Here is a 20,771-nt window from a genome sequence, read left to right on the forward strand (position 1 = left end):
GTTAAGATTGTAGTGTTACAATACTTTTTGCAAGATGAATTTCAAATAGCTTTTTACGTCAGTTTACCTTTAGAGTAAATAGAGTGCAGGAGTTATTCACAATATATTTAAGGATGTACTCTGACAAAAGGTACTGGTCACATAATATACTTCATAAAATAACTTAAAACTGTTTATTAACAAACACTTTTAATGTTTTACGTGTAATGTTGGCCTAAACAAAAATATTTAGTAGTGTTACAAAGCGGGAAAATTAAACTATAAACCAACGACTCACGGCGTCAGCAGTTTTACAGATGTCTTGAAATTTAACGTTTTAAGGCTAATTCATTACATGTTTTGCGCCCATACCACAAGTATTTCTATGTCTTTGCACAATTTCGGTAGTTAAACTTAAATATTGCCCAAAACAAAAAATAAGCAAAAAATTATTTGAATGCTTTCGAAAGGATTTTCTATCCTAATGATTTTGTTTTTGATGCAAAACTTTTAAGCTATATATTACTCCTATAGTTTATATTCAAAAGCTGATTTAGATCGGTGTTTATTTATTTTTTGATCATTCGTCTTGTATGGCGACAGAAAGAGATGCTTCCTTGTATAAAGGTCCTTCGTTTACAAAATTTCGAAATCTAAGGTAGTTTTGATTTCCAAAGATGCTGGCACATTCAGGAGAAATGGATATTGCGCGAACCACTTGGAACTTAGCCTCTTTACAAATTTTTTCTGTTTCCGTAGACCGATCGAGAAGAAATTCTGTCAGTGTTGGGTACTCAACCATGGCCACGAGGCCCCAAGGACAATCCGAAATTACTTCAAGCTGAACAATAAAAAGCCAAAATGGAAACCTTTGTTGTAAGGAAAATAAGAAGTATTTATATACGAATATAAATTGGGTGTAATCGACAAATTGTTATATCAAAAAAAAATTGAGTTAAGTTTTGCTATGGTAATCCTAATTTATGGGTATAAAGAAAAAATAGTAGAAATATAAGCAATAAAGGGCATTATATAAATATTATTTAAACTTTTGCTACCAGGCAGAGTAATATTAATCAAAAGCAGCTCTTCTGGTAGCAGTAATCGTTCGTCATTCACCCTGATGAAGGCGATTTACATGGGTTGCCGAAATGTTGGTTAAGAAATATAATTACCAGAAGAGCTGCTTTTGATTAATAAATAAAGGACATTAGTTTAGAAAATAACTCTATTTCGCGAACTTATTAGCAATCAATTAAATGATCAAGGATGCAATCCAACTAACCCAATCACAAATACGTAACAAATATAGTAGTATATACTGTGATAAAACTTAAAATTGTAACAGATATATACGATAAGAAGCAATGAAAAACGCTCCAAATACTATTTCAATAAGTGGATCGACATCATACCTAATGGACCTGATATATAGCCCCTATAGAGATGACCGACACTTGTTATTTTAATATAATGGTCACATACCAGGTAGTTAGATATACACTATCACGGTATCGGGTTTCACCTTTGATTCGATAATATTGGGCATTTCCCGTATGTTAGGCATATCACCTGAATCGTATAGTGCGATTCATAGGCATAGATGCGATAATATAAGTGCAGAACCGATACTTGATGCAAAGTGAAATTACCAGTAGTTGTCAGAATCCAAAATGGCTTCCATCGGTGGTACATTTAAGGAAAACAGTGAACCTTTAGCGATATACGTTTCTATTTTGAATTTTCTACCATATTGGAGACGTCAGAACACCTTTTTTTAAGGTGTTTTGGGGGACCGAAAAGGTCGCACAAATTTCGGACTTGCAACTTTTTGGTATTTAAATGAAACACTTGCGGTATCTTAAAACTACTTTTAGCGGTCACCCAAACCAAACCTTAAAAAAAACCTGCGCGTAGGTATCGGTTTGCGTTCTTCCACCCTAAACTACGAAGTATCGGTAACGGGATGAAATTAAACGTTTCCAGTTACCAATAGACATGTCTAGACAACAGATTTTAAAATCTAATTTTTCTTAACGTTAGAACCATTAGGGTAAAACAACACCTATCATATAAAAATTAAATAATACAAATAAAATTATAAAACTATAATAATATTCGAGCGTTCCGGTGTAAAATGTTTTACGAACGGCGGTTGGGAATCACTGGGTAAGCTTACCAAATGGTAGCCAGAACACCTGAGGTCGGTGAAGGGCAATTTGCAAAGCGTAAGAACGCTGTCAATGGGGTCATCAGAAATCAGTTTGAACCATTCAAGGGTGACAGCATCACAATCAAAACTCCCATCATCGTTGGGCTAAAAAAGTATTTAAATCAAATGCAAAGAATGAGCGAATGGTGTATTTCAAGGACTTGGATTTTTATCTCAAACTATGATGTGCAACATTTTGGAACGCCAGAAAAAGTTAGAAAAGCGCTATTTAATAGCTTAGTAGTACTTGTTATAACAATTTAGACGACAACAAAATAAAATCTAATCCTTGGAATATATATACTTAACAAGAAGGTTTATAACGTTTTCAATTTCATCGAACACTATTAAGTTGCATTACAATAACAAAGATAAAAACAATGAAATATTTAACTGCTTGGCTAGTTGAGTTCGTGATATAATGCGCAAATTAAAAAAATGATTTATTTGACAAAACAGAAAATATTTTTTAAGAGTTTTGTATTAGGCCAAAAAAGCATCTAAATTTAGATAAAAAAAACACTGTTTTCTGGGCTTTTTTATCACTTTAGTTCGCAATGTAAAAACGCTGAAATTGTAGGTGACACAGGGGGGAGAGTGGGTAGAACCTGGATTAATCATTAAAGAGTGCTTATTTACATATCACATTTTGTAATTAAACTTTACATATATAAAAAATATATAAACCACCAATGAACAAGGCTATTTTGTTTCACTTGGTATGATGCAAAAGCTGTACAAAAGTAAAATATAAATTTACCTTGTCAGATTTCAGTAAATGGCAAAACGAGTCGACAGCACGCAAACGGATATCTTGAGCACCATGAAACATTACGTTACATAGTTCCTGGATAGCCTTGGTACAATTTTGGCCTGTAAAATTTATAGTAAATTACAAAAATGACTTTACTTTAGTGTTTATGCTAACATAATCTATAGACCTCGCCTGCTTTCTTCGGTTGAGGAAGATAAAAACATTTGATTGTAACACAGCAATCAATTACAACTGCACAATATCTTTTACAAAACACTAGCATTAGTGTCACCTAAATTCACGTTTAAAACAAAAGTCCAAAACACAGTTACAAGGATACAAATTAAGTAAAAAAACTGAGGAAAAATCGAGTATTACGTATTTGCAGTCTTGTTATTAGAACTAACTTCGTACCTTGAGATGTAATTGTACAGGGCGCGTTTTTACATGTGGTTGTATTTATTTAATTAACTTGAATTGGTCGACTGTCAGTGTAGCCTGGTCAGTTATCACGTAATATTTTCTAGTATTACTCCACCGCGTTGCCCAATATGCCGTCATAATGTACGTGACAGGTGTTGCCTGACATGCGTCAAACACCCAAATCGAGCGGTCTCGGCGTTTTGCAATGGATTCTACTCTTAAGCATTTTTACCTTACTCGGCTTTATAATAACGACGTGAACCACCGTGTTACTTATCATGTGTAGGCCTACTGAGGTTTAACCGTGAACATACTCAACAAGCAAAAGGTGACTAGGTCTAGAGTTCAAAATGTTAAGGACAGGTATTTATTGCGTCCTGCTCCTTGAAATCAGATACCTACAAGGAACCTGTGAGATACTTATTGCTTAGGCGGCCGTCGGTCCGGACCAGCGTCTTACTTAACCGTAGCATCAACCATCGCTAAAGTCAGTACTGACGGGAATCTAATTATCCTTTTGAGCCGAACCATGGAGCAGTAGGTCTCGCCTCCGTTTCAGAGCAGACAAGTAACTATTCCCTGCCTGGGATTATTCTATTTTTAGGCGTTTAGCCTAATAAAGTCGTCATTTCCTTAACGACACATAATAATATTTTGCAAAGTTATACCAGTGTTGTAGACCGTATAACGCGAAAGAGAATATAAACAGACGTGTTTCATTATATTGACTTGTGTCAGTTCGGCAAATTTGGATGGCTTCAAGCCTGGATAAAATCTTCCTTCTTCGGCTTTTAGCTGAGCAGTAGATAGCTGCTGTTCAGCTGGTAGAGGATATTATAGCTTAATGAGTCAATAAAGTTAATATTGCTCAGCCGTGGTCAGAATAAGGCATTTTGGAGTTCGATACCTAGTAAACTGTAATTATTGCATGAGCAAAGGATATATGCAAGCAGTGGGTCGAATAAAGACACGTATTTTAAGAGAAAAGTCAAGTTTGTTGCACAACTCGTTGGTCCCAGACCACTACTTTGGGGCTGTGCACGGATTAAGGTAAGCATTTGTCGACCTAATTAGAAAAAAAAATATTTCTTGCCGATCCGCTTCTTGACATGCTCTGCTAATTATTGGCTCCTTAACCGCCCTAATATGTTTAAACAATTAGGTGGAATAGTCAAACTAAAAGTGCTATTTACGCAAAATCCGTGATTTGAATCAGGATTACGAAGCATTAATATAAAATATAGACATATGGACGCCAGTGCAATTTAGTGATGGAGACACAGGTGTTCCTTGTGCGAAAGTCCAGCTCCCTCGGCCACATGTTTGTTAAAGTTGTATACGGGCAGGGGCGTATCAAGAAAATAAAAAAGAAATAATACGTGCGTTTAAACCGCTTAGTGTCGTTAACTTCAGGCAAAAAACTAAACCAAGCCGGTAAAATATGTGTGATTAATTATGGTATAATCATACATAATTCTATCAGCAGCTATCAGCAGCGCTGTGGGACCACGCTAAATTACAAGCACGTCTTTCGCCACCTGCAATACTAAACGAAGATCGTTTTTACCGGGTGTTATTATGCCACGATTAGCGCAACATCTGCGCCGAGCTGTGTGCCAAGTCAGGTAAAATACAAGCTGCGGTTGAGGGAAAATAAGTTTGGTCCAGACACCCAACACCCAAAAAATGTTTCAACTGATTATTTTCGACACTCGCAGTTACTGACCCATATAAAGATTCACGAATAAGATTGTGATATGAGGTGTTAAAATGTGGAAAGAAAGTTTTCGACCGAGTATCTTGTATCATGAGACAATGTAGTGGCATATTTAAGTTCTACCCAACCTATTTGGATTGTATGGGATGGAGCGTAGGAATCGGTTTTAAGGTTTGTTTTATACTATCGGACAAAAGCGAAGGGCTAGAAGCAGTTGTGCATAAAACACCAATTGACAACCAGAGAAAATCGAGCCGGATAAAGTCAGTACGTTTGACATTTTTGTTTGCTATTCGCAAGTTTTGTCAGTATGTTTTCTGTAGAGTTATTTCTATGTGATGCTGTGTTGTATAGGATCATTGTGTGCGACCTTTATGACGTATTCCTGTGCCTGTATATAAGCGCGACTCTCGCAGTAGTGCGCTATTCATTACTTTCTAATACGCTGTGGTGGAGGAGAAGAAAAAAAAGGAGCAGCCGGAACAGACATCAGCTCCCAGCGAGACATCAACCAATGACCTGGCAGAGGAATCCTTCAAACGGCCAAGAAGCCAGGGCAACAACCCGCAAACCGAGACGCTTTCATGCCATGCCAGTGCAAAAGGTTGCTTCCATACGCAGATGTCGATGCGTCAACCGCCTGCGACCGCATTTACCGACTGTTTGAAGGGTGTGACGTCACACGCCTATGAAACCCGATGTAGCAAAAGTGCTGCCCCTTCTGCAAGATTCCCATAACAGGCCACCTCTCGCAAACCCTGCCGGGTTAACAAAGGTGATCTGGAGTGGGCGGGGATTTCGCAGGAGGGTTTGTCAACCTTGATCGGCATATTTTTTTTTGTCTTAAGTGGTAATTTGCATATTTATTTTGTTTCCAATTGTTTACATCATATTTAGCCTCACTTTTGTGAACACGTGTTTTTTTCGCCTTTTATTGTTTACTATTCGTCTTTAATTTGTTTGATTCGAATAAACAAACATTTGTTTTATGTGCCCTTCCAGTACATACTACATTTTCAGTCCAAAGTTTTAGAATTTTGGATAAAAAAGCCTGTTTAAACTCTCGCAGCACATAGATTGCTTTACTCCTCCACCAGTATAGCTATGATGCCAAATACGTCAAAGCCACCAATATCACAAATGCAGACTCTTGTTTGAGGAAAAAACAACCATGAATTCAGACATGGTGTGTGTGATTAATACATTATGTAATCGCATGAAGACCGCTGACGTGATGGCTTAAATGAAGAAAATGACATTGATAGAATTCCATTGGAATCGGATGTGATACGAAAGTGGTTCTTAACCAAAAATTGCGTTTTTTAATATGAATTGGGTGAGTTTAATATAGGGACCTGACACATTGGGCACACAAAAATTGCTCATGTGCTCAATATATTCGTTTTTATCGAGCTGATTTTACAAACATGTTGTAAAGGTTTTGACACCCGGGTTGTAAGACTGCACAGAAACCACAGAAAAATGTTGCCTGATGCGCAAAAAGTAAAACATTGTGTTACTAGTGTTTAAAAGGTGTGATGATGCAAAGCTATACTGAAAATAACATTATTTTAGTATGCTGTCGCTAATTGCTATTTGGTGCTATCCATTTTTTTCTGTTTTATCAATTTGAGGTAGACTGAGAATACATAACATAACACACTAATCTTTATTTTTAGGTATCTTAATAAATATCAATAAAAATTAACAAATATGTATATATATATATATTTATATATATATATATTAAATACAGACCTTCACTGTACAAATGCATCTTTCCTTTGAATGATCTGCCAGCCACACCTAAGGTTTCAATGGCAACTTGTTTAATGCTATTGTCATCACCCAAGAGAAAATCAAAAAGAAGTTGAAACAAATTTGGATATATCTCAATAACTACCAATGTACCATGGCACAAGCATAAATTGCCAAAGAAACGGACAACACCTAAATAAGTGTAGAAATATACATATATGTAATATATATGTGTGCATGTCAAGTAAATTAAAAAACATACCAGGGATGTATAAATTTGAAAATGAATTACTTGGTGCTTCTTTAAAAAGATCAGACATTGTTGAAAAAATACCAGACTGAATGAAGTAGTTTAATGTATGTCTAGATAAAGCCATGTCCGCTAAAACAGCACAACAGGTAACACGTGCTAAGATATCATCACCTAGAATGAAATTGATGAATAATTACATCACAATCCAACTGAACGTCACATAAACTAAAAAAATAAAATGTATCCACTAACCAGATAACAAAATGTATATATGCTTGTACTTACAATATGTTTACTTACTTTTTAAGTCGAGCATAATTTGCTCTAAAATACCAGATTGTATACACAAATTTAGCATTTCTTCTGATTCTGCCTGTATTTTGGAAATTATCTGTGGTAAACAGAGATAATCATATAAAATTATGCTATACTGTCTACAATAAAATGCAATTTTACTCTTTTTTATCTGTAATGTTTAGGAAACATATAAAATGGTGTTATTTACATCTTTGATGAAATAACTTATTTACATTTCTAATAATTTAGGTGTCATTTTTGATGAAACAAAATAAAATTTTAATTAACCTCAAAGACTCTATAACGAACAACAGAATTATAATCCAAAGCTTGTTTTAGTATGTTAAGATTGGAATTATCGCCAGGTTGAAGTATCAGAGAAGCGGCATTTGGAGATGCTTGTCCGAGATTAGTTAAAAACTTTACAGCCGTTAAAGCTGTGGCTTCATCTTTATCCCCTACAAGTAAGCTGCATTGCTTCACAATGTCAGGTGATTCACAAAGGATTTGGATACCCTCCAACGAAGTTATTATCTGGCACAACTACAAACAAATTTGAAGCAAAAATTTAATGTTACGGTTTTTATTTGCTATTAAAAAACTCTCTTAAAAGAATATAGTCAATAGAGCTTCATACTCAAAATTGCAAGAAGTTTAAATAATTTACAAACCTCTTTTAGAGCTAAATGTTTAACATTGTTATTTTGATGTCCAAGACCATTTTGTAGAGGAATTGACAAATGAGAAATAACCTCAAGTGGGTCAAGAATAGGCAGAAGTATTGAAAGAATAAAGCATGTGTTTTCAATTTGTTCTCTAAAAACGTAAAAATTCAATTTGTTAACTGTACTCAAATTTAACTTAAAGAAAAACAAAGGTATGTTGTAACCTATTATTTTTTTTGCTCAAGAGTTATAACAATTATAACCAACAATGTATGTATGCAAATCCTTTCAATTTTCGCTCTTTACTGCATATTAATATTACCAATTTAATATTGTTTTTTTTTAAATTAAAGTATTTTCTAACTTGTCTTCATGTTCTGTTTGTATGTTGTTAAATTTAGAAAAATGTTTTTAATGAGATCATCTTTTAATATTATTGTAGTTAAATGTTGTGTGGCAAGCTTGACTGGACAATGATTAGGTCAATCATACATTAACAGAGGTATGTCATAAAGTTATTAGGACCATTTTTTATAAGCACCTTAATGAAGAAGGGCAAAATACATAAAACGGACCCAGGCACCAACTTTTCACGAAAAATTGGAATTGTTTGAGCCATTAAATTACTTTTCGCATGAGGTTGGTGGAAAACAAAATAATCATTATCCCAGGTTAAAACTTTGGACTTTGTGGGGGAGACGATTTTGCAGTATAAAATTGAGTGGCTGTAATTAAACTCTTGTCGAAATTTGCGGGGCTGTAATGACATTATTTACAAAATTTTAACGGCTGAAAATGTGATTTTGAACAAAATGCACGGTTATGGCGCGACTAAGCCGGCCTAACTTTAAAACCTGGTGAGTATTTTAACAAAAACATTTGTTATAATAGCAATATATTAAGTCTTACGTTTTTTCAGAGTTTAAACAGTCAAACAAATTCAAAAGGTCTTCGGGATTTAAAATATTTTTTATAGTTGTTGAAGGTACGGTTGTTACAAAAGTTTTTAATTCTTCCAAAGTTTTCAGTTGTTCGTTTTTCATAGAAAGTTTTTGCATAAGTTTTGTCAACGTTTGAATTTCAGCCATCCTTGTCTCTTCAAAGTGGATCCAGCATAAACTGGTAATATTTTAGATTCCGCAACTTGAAATTTATCTGTGAACTTACATTCAGAATTACAAAGCTGCCAGCAATAACAAAATAGTCATGTCATGTTTTTCAATTGGGGATTTTACCTGAGTATTTTTTCTTGGGTAAATTAATTTCTATTGGGAGAAAAACACCTTGAATTTTTTAAGAACAGTACGGTGACGTGACACATACAATTTATACAGTAATATATGTTTTTTCTTATCCATTTTTAACCATTTTTATTTTATTAATGTAATACATGTGAGAACCTATGACGTGTGGTGCTGCGCTGTTCTACATTTCTAACATAAAATGACTCTATTAAGAGCTATTATTATAGGCCAACTATCTGAAACCACTACAAACACCTGGGCGAAGTTGGCGTGGAATGCTGCTCTTGTAAGGAGTGGTATGATCCAGCCTGTGTGGTTGATGGCGTTTCCGCAAATGTAGCAAATGACGAGGTTATCTGGTTTTGCGATAAATGTAAAAAAGGTAACTATAATCGTTTCTGGGTTTTTTTCGTTTTTATCTTTTGAATTTATATTAATAAAAGCAAACTTTTCAAAATAAATTAATTTGGATTTCAAATTAATAATAAACAAATCATGTTATTTAATGACTCTCATGGTCTGACCTTCACGAAGCAAACTTTTCAAAATAAATTAATTTGGATTTCAAATTAATAATAAACAAATCATGTTATTTAATGACTCATGGTCTGGCCTTCACGAGTTGAGTCGTTCTCTGGGAAACTAGAGGTAATCATCGATATGATTCCGGCAAGAGTCGTAAGTAGGCCTACCTTTTGGCAAACGAAGGGAAACAAACAGACCCTATGAATTTGAGATCTCTAACGTGAATATTAGATGCTATTTAGGGCTTTTGAAATCGAAAGGTCATATGTCGAACTTTAGCAGTTATAAAATTTTTGATTGAATATAGCCCGATTGATATTGACTACAAGCGGGTATTTTTGAAGAGTATGCCTTGTAGTTTATAACGTGAAACAATTAGCGAGAAAGTTTGAAAACTAGGTGGTAATATAGCTGAATATTAATATTCATAAAAATCAATATTATTATTTTTTGCTAAAAATGTGATTGTTGGAAAGATGTAACCAAAATAAGGATTGTGTAAAAATTTCAACTCTGTATCGTCACAACTTTCAGAGATATTGGCCAAAACTAATCCAGCGCGCCAACTTCGCCCAGGTTTCGCCCAGGCCTACTACAAACAAGAGAGGCGCGCCAACTTCGCCCAGCTTTCGCCCAGGCCTACTACAAACAAAAGAGACGGGCCAGGATTATTTTAGGTAAACCAAAATAATAGTTTAATTTTACAGAAATTGGACTATGTTTAGGCCTACGTCTTGATTTAAGCAGGAAAGTCACGGTTTTTAGGGCTTTGTCACAGCCAACATTTTCATAAAGTTTTTGTGATTTATAGGGCGACATAAAAAATAACTAATTCGCCTATATCAGGGGTGCACAACCTTTAAGCTGATGACGGCCGCATTAGCAGTCTTATTTTTCCAACGGGACATTTTATTTTTTCTCATTGGACGAGAGCCAATGCCAAGCGTGTTAGCATCGGATCCTTTTTTTATTACGCGACAGTTACACGGCGGAAGAAAAAGACGCACGAGAGATAAAAGATAGATAGCACTTAAGAAGAAGCGACAGGTATACATTTAAAGACTGACCCATTTAACTCGAAAAGCACCAAGATTCTTATTTCCTAGCGCAATATGGTAATCTGATTTTTCACTGTTTGTTCTTAAAACATCTTTAAAGAAGGCAAAGTTTTGGCGTATTTACAACGATAAATCACAAAGCGAGCGCAAATCAGTAAACAGTTTAGCAAATCATTCTCATTTACAGTATTAAACAGATCAGTTACTGGAATGGTTTGAAGGGATATAAAAAGTTTTGATGAAATCCAAGCAGCGACTTCTTCCCAAAACATGTTCGCAATAGAAAAACACATTAGAAATTGTTTCAACATATAAGTTGCAAAAAACACACCGGTTGGTTTCAGTTATATCAAACGAGAATAGCGCATCATTGGTCACAATGGCACGAAGATTAAGTTATTAAGTTTAATTTGAAAGGATCGCAGTTTAGTTTGTTTCAATTGTGGCTATTTACCCCCCCCCCCCCCCCCCCCCCCCAAAAAAAATTTGTTTTGTAGCATTTATGAGCAGTACCACAACATTTGTTCACAGGCATGCCACACTGTAATTGTCATGCATTGTTACGTCACAAACGATGTAGTTAATACAACATTTACTATACATTAATGTACTTTTACTACTTTTAGACAGTTTTTCCTCTTTGACTGTTTTTTGAGTATTGCGTTAACACTAAGCTGCTCGAAACGGTTTGCTAGCATTGTTATTTGTGTTCGTTACGGCAGTTAATACAATGACAAAAGCTGAACAAAAAATTCCAACTTTTTGCCCCCCCCCCCAAAATTTCGGCTGGCTACGCCACTGAACCTGTCCCAAGTAGTTGTGTTCGGTACAAGATTTAAATTCCGTTCCCATTTCCTTTGTTGTTTATGCGGACGATCAGTAGTGTATGTTTTTATCTCATTGTATAAAGCTCTTGATGGGTTATGTTTTTACCTGAAATATTTGCTTTAAAGTGGTGATTAGTTTAGTATCGGCTGGGGAACCTACCGTGGAGTGGTCCCACTCGGGTAGGAGAGCAGCGATTATTTTAATAAAGGTTTCAAAATCTATATTGTTTGGATGGAATTTGTACTTAACTGCCAGTTGATCATAGGTCATATAGCAGGGTTGGTGAACCTTTTCATCGCGCGAGTCACAAACACGACTTTAATACTTACAAAATGCACAAGTGGGTCGTGTATTTAATTGGAAATTTTATGCGAAACTTTGCTGCTGTGTCGTTTTAAGTGTTGTTGTCTGGTTTGCTGATTCAAGGATTTTAAACGATTTACAAATGTAGATTCCCACGAATTTTTCAAATGTAGATTCCGAAGAATCCTAAGTAGTTAACAAATGCTGCAGCATTTTTTATGGGATTACAGCAGTTCAGCAGAAAGATTTCAGCATGGTTAACCAGGGGTTTTAGAATTTTAGGCTGCGAGCTCTTAACTCCCTTTACGTAACAAAATGCTGTAAGTTGTCTGCCTTTCTGCACGCATTTTTGAAGTGCGGTTAATGTAGGCCTACTCTTCACCACTTCAACACTTTTGCACGACCCACAGATTTGGTAGCCCTAATTTGTACAGTATAGTGCTTTCTAACGATAAATTGTTTTTTTTTACATTTATTCTTCCCTGAAAATGGTTTTTAAATTTTCGTAATTCTAGAGAGACAAGGTCATGAAAAATCTGTCGCGGGTCAATGGTTCGCCATTCCTGTCATATAGTGTCCCGAGTCGTTTAGTACAGTGGTCGGCAACCGCCGGTCCGCGAGATGTATATTACCGGTCCTTAGCAGGGTTGTCAAAATAAAATTTTCATTTAAACAAAAAATGTTTTGGATTTAACTGTACGTGCAAACTGCAAACCTAAAAAAAGTCCAAAACAATTAATTGTGTTTTTATATTAAAAACACTTTTAACTTTTGTTTAAATATACATCACGGTTGATCGATATGATAAAAAATCCCAATTAGTATCTAGTTCTCGTTGAGGATCAAAACAATTAGTGTGCTGTGACCATATGAGTTACATGGCACGTTCGCAAAATCCAAAAATGCATACATTTTTATTGCAAAAAGTCAATCTGGCATGTACGTATGAAAGTTTTTGTATTAAGTAACTTTAGAAAGTGTCGTATAGGGTCTGCATGGTAAGGGGATTTGAAATACATTATTATATATAATACAAACTGGGACTTTAAAAGAATGCCTTATATATCTTTATTTTAACAAGCTGGTGTAGGAATAGGTAATAATGGTAGGCTATATACAAGCGTTATTTCATGGTACAAGTGTAATTTAAGATAAAACGTAAATGCCAACAAGTTTTTTATTTAAGCCGCGGGCTGGGTTCAATTGCTTGGCGGGCCTAATGCCAACGGCGGGTTTCATTAGGTTCAATAATTCCTAGATGGGAGCATCTTTTTGCGACAAAACAAGGAAGTTCGCATTGAAAAAAGTTCTAATAAATTTCCTTTACTGAATATTTGTTGTTTTTTAAGCCGGTCCGCGACAAAATTTCAGTTTTAAACCGGTCCGCAGTGCAAAAAAGGTTGCCGACCCCAGGATTTGTAGATCATTGTGGTCAATAACTTCCGCATTGATAAGTGGCTTTAAATAAAACGTTTCTGTCTTGAGTCGGACGTTTTTGTTTACTGATAGGGGACGTACCTTGAATGTTTGCAATTGTGTTATGGTCATATACTTCCTACAGTCTGATATTGCTTCTCTAGTAGTTTGTAAAGGTATTAGTTTAGAACATTGCCTCGATGTGGCAGATAAGTCTCCTCGCAGCCAGCATTCGAACTCTTTGTCTGTTAGAACACCCTTTTCAAGCGTTTTCCACAGTGCAATATACTCGTCGTCACAAATGTTGACACCTATTAATATTCAGCGACATGATATATGCGTCAATGTCCAACATGTTTGCTCCTCCGTGTTCAGTATTTGCGCATATTTTCGTTCGCTTAACTCTCTCCCATCTAGATCCCCATAATTTTATTTTAATTTGACGCAACCATGATTCGGGCAAGTTGACCGGAAGAACACTAATTTGTAAATTAGTGTGGGTTACTAAGTTTTTTAGTATACAAATTCGTCCCAGAAGAGTTAGCCCCCGAGAGGACCAAATATTTAAAACTGCACTAATTTTATTTATAACTTCACCAAAGTTAAGCGTAAACAGTTCCTTTGGGTTTTTAGTGGAAATTTATACCTAAGTATCTAAAAATGTGTTCTGGCCATTCGAGGATTTGTTCGCGTAAGGTTTTTCTGTCGAAGAACGATTGGCTCCTACGTGAAATGCAACCGATTTTTGCATATTAATTTTACATCCGGACATGTCTCCAAATTTATCTAGCACAACAAATATTCGTTCGAAATCAGTTTGTTCGCCTCTTAAAAATACTAACGCGTCATCAGCGAGTAGAGATACTTTAAATTCGTCTTCAATCAGTTGTAGTCCTACAAATTCGTCTTTTAGCAACGCCGTTGCTAGACATTCGATACATAGCAAAAAAAGCGTCGGAGATAATGGGTCGCCTTGCCTGACACCTCTTTCGATTTTAAACTCGCGCGACATAAAGTTGTTGTTGGTTATTTTACAGGTAGGATCCGCATAACAACATTTTATCTAGTTTATTAGGTTATTTCCAAAGCCAACATTTCCTAATGCTGCGTAAATAAAATCCCAACAAACGGTGTCAAACACTTTGTAAATGTCCAAAGAAAGTATGGAGTCCGGAATTTTATAAAAATCGGAGGAATCGATAATATCAAAGAGCAGGCGGAGATTATCCCCAATATATTTTATAGTCCACATTAAGTAAAGAGATAGGGCGGTGAATAGCTATCAGCGAAGGGTCTTTATGTGGCTTGGGGATCAACGTTACCACACCTTGCGCTTGACTTTGACAAAATTTACAGGTTTCTTCAGTATACATCCAAGCGTCGTAAAACAAGGTTTTTTATCTCATGCCCAAAAGTCTGATAAAATTCTACCGGCAATCTATCAAGGCCCGGGGACTTATTCCTCGGAACAGTGGTAATTGCCGCTAGAATTTCCTCAAGCGTGATTGGGCGCTCGCTCGATTGTTTCTGTATTGCGTCTAGCCGCGGCAGATGTAATGTCGATAAGTGTACGTTAATTTGTGTACTAGTATATTTAGCATCGCATCGTTTGTATAGACATTCAAAAAAATTGGCCAGTTCTTTCAGACTATCCTTTGAATCTGTTTGGATTTGATCACCCACTGGCGGTTGATTTAATTTTTTTTGGACGTGGCGTTCCTCTAAGTTTAGAAAGTACTTTGAGTTTGTTCACCCTTCTCTGCCTAGCGCGCTCTGTTTCTAATCATTGGACCTTGTGTACGCGTTTCAGTCAAGTTATCTAACTCCAGTTTTAAATTGGCCAGTTTATCGCTTTGAGCCGTGCTGGCTTGATTTGTCAGCGTAAAGTCCCGTTCAATGCCTTCTATCTCCCGTTCTAAATATTGCTGTTGGCTGTGGTTTGCTCGTTTTACTTTGGCGCTGTGTTTAATGGACTCCCCACTGATTACTGCTTTAAGAGCATCCCACTGAATGTGTGGATTTACCCCATGTTTAGGATTATTGGCCATATAATCACGTATTGTGCGCCTCGTGTTTTTTATGTATTCGTTGTTGAGCAAGAGATTTGTGTTTAGCTTCCAGTATCCTTTGCCACGAGGAGAACTCGAGACTGTCATCGAAAGGGTTACTATTTTATGATCTGATTTAATGCTTGGGGTGATGTTTGCGGAACTTGGTAATTTAATAATGACTTCGATATTAAAAAGAAATCAATACGCGTGGCGGTCATGGGGTTGACCTGAAACCTTGAGTATTGGCGGGCCGTTGGGTGCAAATATCGAAACGCATCACATAATTTGTAGGATTGCATGTTTGATACAACTCTGGCACGAGAGTTTCGGTTAGAATAAGGGGATCCTGGTTTTTATCTAAGTTAACCCGCAAAGTTGTATTAAAATCCCCCCCCCCCCCCCAAAATTAACTCCGTGTTTTCAATAGAGGCTAGTTTCGCAAATAGTCGATCAAAAACATAGGATCGTCGTTGTTTGGGGCGTACACGTTGCACAATTTTAACTCTTTGCCTTCAACCGTTAACGAGGCAACCAGATACCTCCCTTCGGGGTCTATTTCTAGCTCCTTAATCGACATCGAGGTATTTTTTGTCAATAGAATGGCAACTCCTTTACTGCGATTAGAGCCATGTGCCCATACTATTTTAAATCTTTAAATCCCCACTCCATTTCCCATAATTTTTCTTCCCTTACTGAGGAGTGCGTTTCCTGCAAAAGGACAATATTAACGTGTTTTTCTAAGAAAGTTAAAGATTGGCTTTCGTTTGCGGGGATTTCGAATACCTGCCACATTGAATGATGTGATACCATTATACAACCAAAAAATATACACCAAAAAAAAAGTTTAAAATAGTTACCATAACACATCTAATTATTCTTCTGTACTCCTATTCCGATATACCATTCATATTCGAAACCGCAACTGCAGTTATATCATATGGCCGACTCGGTTTAATAATCTTGGCGGACTTTTCCCCGCAACTGCAGTATATCAACTTATGCTCGCATAGGTGATTTGAACATTCCTTAGACATTGTAACGTTTGGAAGAGCATTTACAGTGTTACACACACACGTTATTGCATACCTTTTGCATTGGATGCACTCGAACATATTGCCGTCCATTCGAAACTCCGGTTGTATTTCCTTACAGCAGGGCATAAGTCTCATTTTGGCCTGGCACTTGGGACAGTTAGCCATTGTTTCCTGCAAAGGCACCAAAAACAAGACGGTGTCATTGTAGAATTGTTATATATAACTGTGCTGTATAGGATTGTTGTGAGCGAACTTTATTACGTATTGCTGTGCCTGTATATAAGCGCGACTCTCACAGTACTGTGTTGTCCATTACTTGTGTTCTTATACGTCGCGGTGTGTTACGTACCCTGCCAGTAAATACTACAACAGCATGCGTTGGTAACCCTGTATTCTTGTTTGCATTTGCAGCAGTAAAAATGTCGGCATTGGGGATCCAGAAAACTGTCCGTGTGACAATTTGGGCAATCTAGTGAGACGGTAACTTCGCTCATGCTTCTTGAATTACTGTCAGGGAGAAAAGGTGGACTGTTGCGGAGTCGCTTTCGCGATGTTTTTAGTTGTAAGCTCGGAGATTCTGCGTTGTTTTGGTTATCAGCGTGGATTGCATGAACTCCGGGCAGTGAGTCGTTTTTATTCACAAGCGTTTGCGCTGCAGCTTTGTCACCAGCTTTTGAGCGCAGAGGTGTTAGTGAGCTGGTAATCTGGCCTGGCACAATTATCGGCGGTTGAGTTGCTGATTGGTTTGCCTTACGGTGAAGCTGTGGGTAATCAGATTTTCGCTTTGCGCAATCAGCTTGTTTGTGGCCAGTTTCGCCACAATACTTGCAGGTAATCTTTTGTCCGTGGTAGGTAACATAAAATTCACAACCGTTTATTCGTATATAACTTGGTATTGGCTTCTTTTCTAAATCCACTTTATTCATTGTTGCAATCCGCATTCCCGTTAATAGTCCGGGAGCTAGTAGAGATTTAAATAGTATGTCGAGTACAAAAGGTTTGACTATTAGAGCATAAGGGCCCCACATGGACCCCCAAAAGGCCGGTCTTAAGTTATTAATTCGGTGCGTTTAGAAAGGGGGGTTGTTGAAAAAAATCCAAAATTTCAGTTTAAATAGGCTATCATGTTGAGTACATCGATCAAACCTATCTTAAATGTTGCTCCACATATCAGTGGTCAATAAATGGCCGATCTTAAGTGCGTGAAATGGTGCAAAACCCATTTAAGACCACCCTTTATGGGGTCACCATGTCACGTTTAAATATCATTTCGAGTACATTAATCTTCTTCATCTTCTTTTGGACGTTTTTTACTCTCCAGTTTTATATGTCTGGGCAGTTTTTAACCAGCCAGCGTTTTGTTTCACAGTCCAGAATGATCAGACCTTTCATCCCGTTGGGAGGTCGATAGATTCCAAAATAATGTGGTTAGCGGCCTGTTCCTCCGCGCCACACTCGCACGCCGCAGAAGAAGCAAGGCCCCATTTGTGCATGGATGACTTGAAGCGGCCGACCCCAGATCGCAGTTTGTTTAGGCGAACCCATGCTAGCCGAGCAGCTTTGCAGTAGGACGGGGGATGTATGAATGGAGAGGGGTGATTCTGCAGTACATTAATGAAACTGGGTTAAAAAAAACTTTATATCCTACTATAACAATAATGGTAAGTCTTTAGTTGAGGTTATGGTTCAAATAAATTTAAGACCGGGTCGAATGTACCACATGTACCTTTGTCATAAATGCCGTTAGAGGGCGCTATGTCTATTTTTGATGGCGTTAAATATAGGAATCAAACACAATCATTCCCAGTCTGGCGCTCATGGAGTGCGGTGGAAAAATGACAAGCAGAGCAAGTTACGCTCAGGCAGTTAATAAAAAAGCGGCCAGCTTTAAAAGGCCGAATTGCCTTGTATGAGGACAGTTAATCAATTGAAAAGAGAAGAAATTCTGAATCTTATAAAAAGTATGGATTATCCGCTAAAGAAATTGGTTGGGATTGCAGAAATGCGGCCAAAACGTCGACATAACGTGCACCAATAGACAAAATGTCTTGGAACTTTACACGAAGCTCTGCACAGCAGAATCAGTAAAATTTGTTAAACTATACGAAAATGACAAGATTAACATTGCAGTTGGCTGGGTGCCAATTCCTTTCCCCAGTCAACTTATAGCAGAGGAAATATCGGCAAAATATGGAAAAGTTGAAAAGGTGACACACAGGAAGGACAAGGTTGCTATCTGGAACGAGAATCTTGACAATAAATTCAACGGACGTCAAAGAAAACCCTTTAGCAAGTTATATTAGGATGGCGTACTGTGAATTTTACGTGACATATCATGGGCAAGTGTTTACTTGCAAGTATTGTGACGAGAAAGGCCACAAACAAGCAAACTATCCCAAACGTCAAAAAGATTTTCCTCGGCTAGTGAAAAGAGTAGACAAGAAGAGCCCAAGCAAGACAAAGTACAGACAAACGATAAGGCAGTTGCACCCCAATCTAGCGCTGGCGCTAACAACGATCCACACTCTACAACAGCCGCAAGCAGCATTCTAAACGATGCTGATAAGAACCGTCGGACTTCAACTCTGAATCCAACGCCAACATCAAGTCAAGTACACCGAAGCCTATCAACAACTGGGAAAAAGGCTGTAACGAAGCCCGGACGAGCTTCCTAACAGCAAATCTATGAGCCTGTGCGACCAGAATCTCGCTGACATGCCCTGGCTGCCAAGCTGAAGCTTTGGTTTCGGCTAATTCGAAAACTTTCGTTTGATGGAGTTGTTCCAACAAGTATTCCGTAGCAATGAAGTGCTGCACGGACGAGTTATTTCTGGTAGAAGAGGGTAAAGAAACATGTCAATGTCCTTCATGCGAAGGGATATTGAGACGGATGCCGTGCTGCGAGGAGCTCCAGCCAGAATAAAAGAGGAAGGAAGCTGTGCTTGAGTGCATGCAATGCCAGAGGTACTCTGTTGTCTGTAATTGTTTTACTGTTAACCCGCTACCTAAGGTGACGATGTGTAAAGCGTGCAGTAATACCCATTGTAATATAAGATAGTTAACTGTAGTTCCGGGAGGAAGCACTCCTGTCTTATGGGCCCCAATAAAGCGTTTAGATGTGATTGTGGCATGGAGTACGAGTGGGACATTGATATTTGTGTTGAACGCGTTTAAATATTATTTTTATGGCTTTAAATATTGTTTCACACAACGTTCGAGGTTTAAACATTGCGATGAAAAGAAAGTCGATTTTTATTTTTTTACGTCGTAAAATGTGTCACGTTGCCTTTTTGCAGGAAGCCCACGGTAGTGCTAAGCACGAAAAGTTATGGGGTAAGGAATGGGGAAGGGAAGCTTTTTGGGCGCACGGCATCTCAAGCAGTAGAGGGGTGGCCATACTAATTGACAAAAAACTGTCTTATACCATCTCAGGCAAACGGGTAGACCAAGAAGGTCGATACTTAATGCTTAATATTACAATAAATGCAACCCCAATAGTAATTGTTGGCGTTTACGCGCCGAATAAGGACGATCCAGATTTTTTTGCCAATTTATTCGCTGTACTTGACAGCTTTTCCGATGCCCCGTTTTTGGATTGGGCACAAAACAAATCGCTCGTGAACGAGCTAATTTTGACAAACGTGACTTGTGAGGACATTTATTTCACAATTGTAAGGCTGTGATGTGGAGCGCAAATATAAATGTCAAGCGCAAAAACTAAACATTGCGTTATCGTGTTTCAAAAGATGTGACGACACACAATATAACGGCAATATTGCAAAAACAATATCGATTCGCTCAAAACAGATTGAGTCCCCCTGCTGCTAGCCTGTTATCATATATAAAATATGGATAAAAAATAGTTCGAACGGTGGATGGCTTTTAGCGTTTATCTATAAGATAGCAAACTTGTAATTAAATACGGCCGTTATTCCTTGGATGATATGAAAACATGGAATGGCACTTAAAGAGCCTTTAGGCTCAAAAATTAACAAAAGTAAAACACACAAGATTCGCACGGAGCGCGAAAATGTTTTGCAATTTCAAATTTTTGACCGTCCTCGGAGGACCATCCATTTTTATTGAGAAAAGAGGACAAATCCTCCTAAAAGAGGGCGTATGGTAGGCTTACTTAATTGGACGTATTTTGCCAAATGAGGCACACATATGAATTACTTATTTTTTCTGTTTTGTATTGGTCTTTCGTATGAAAATCTTATGTATACCCGAAAGTACGTCTGTGGACCCCTAGTT

The 20,771-nt window shown here is 37.3% G+C and overlaps 1 protein-coding gene and 1 pseudogene across 2 annotated transcripts; both read right to left on the reverse strand.

Moving 5' to 3' along the window:
* Positions 1–140: 140 nt before the first annotated feature.
* On the reverse strand, positions 141–9,312 carry LOC146132953 (26S proteasome non-ATPase regulatory subunit 5-like). 2 transcript variants are annotated; one of them, XM_083396955.1, is made up of 10 exons: positions 9,294–9,312; positions 8,968–9,213; positions 8,065–8,209; positions 7,682–7,936; positions 7,397–7,487; positions 7,106–7,267; positions 6,844–7,035; positions 2,952–3,064; positions 2,159–2,296; positions 141–820 (listed from the first exon to the last, which is right to left on the reverse strand). In XM_083396955.1, the coding sequence occupies exons 2-10, from the start codon at positions 9,144–9,146 to the stop codon at positions 560–562; spliced, it is 1,536 nt and encodes a 511-aa protein (XP_083253081.1). In that variant the 5' UTR covers positions 9,147–9,213; positions 9,294–9,312; the 3' UTR covers positions 141–559. The 2 variants fall into 2 exon arrangements, with proteins under 2 accessions (XP_083253081.1, XP_083253080.1); XM_083396954.1 differs by lacking the exon at positions 9,294–9,312 and having other exon boundaries at positions 8,968–9,250.
* A 7,038-nt stretch (positions 9,313–16,350) lies between these two features.
* Positions 16,351–17,458, reverse strand: LOC146132954 (uncharacterized; annotated as a pseudogene).
* Between the last annotated feature and the right edge of the window lie 3,313 nt (positions 17,459–20,771).

The sequence above is a fragment of the Ascidiella aspersa genome, chromosome 9, assembly GCF_963924565.1.
Source record: "Ascidiella aspersa chromosome 9, kaAscAspe10.2, whole genome shotgun sequence".
In the NCBI taxonomy this organism is placed as follows: domain Eukaryota; kingdom Metazoa; phylum Chordata; class Ascidiacea; order Phlebobranchia; family Ascidiidae; genus Ascidiella; species Ascidiella aspersa.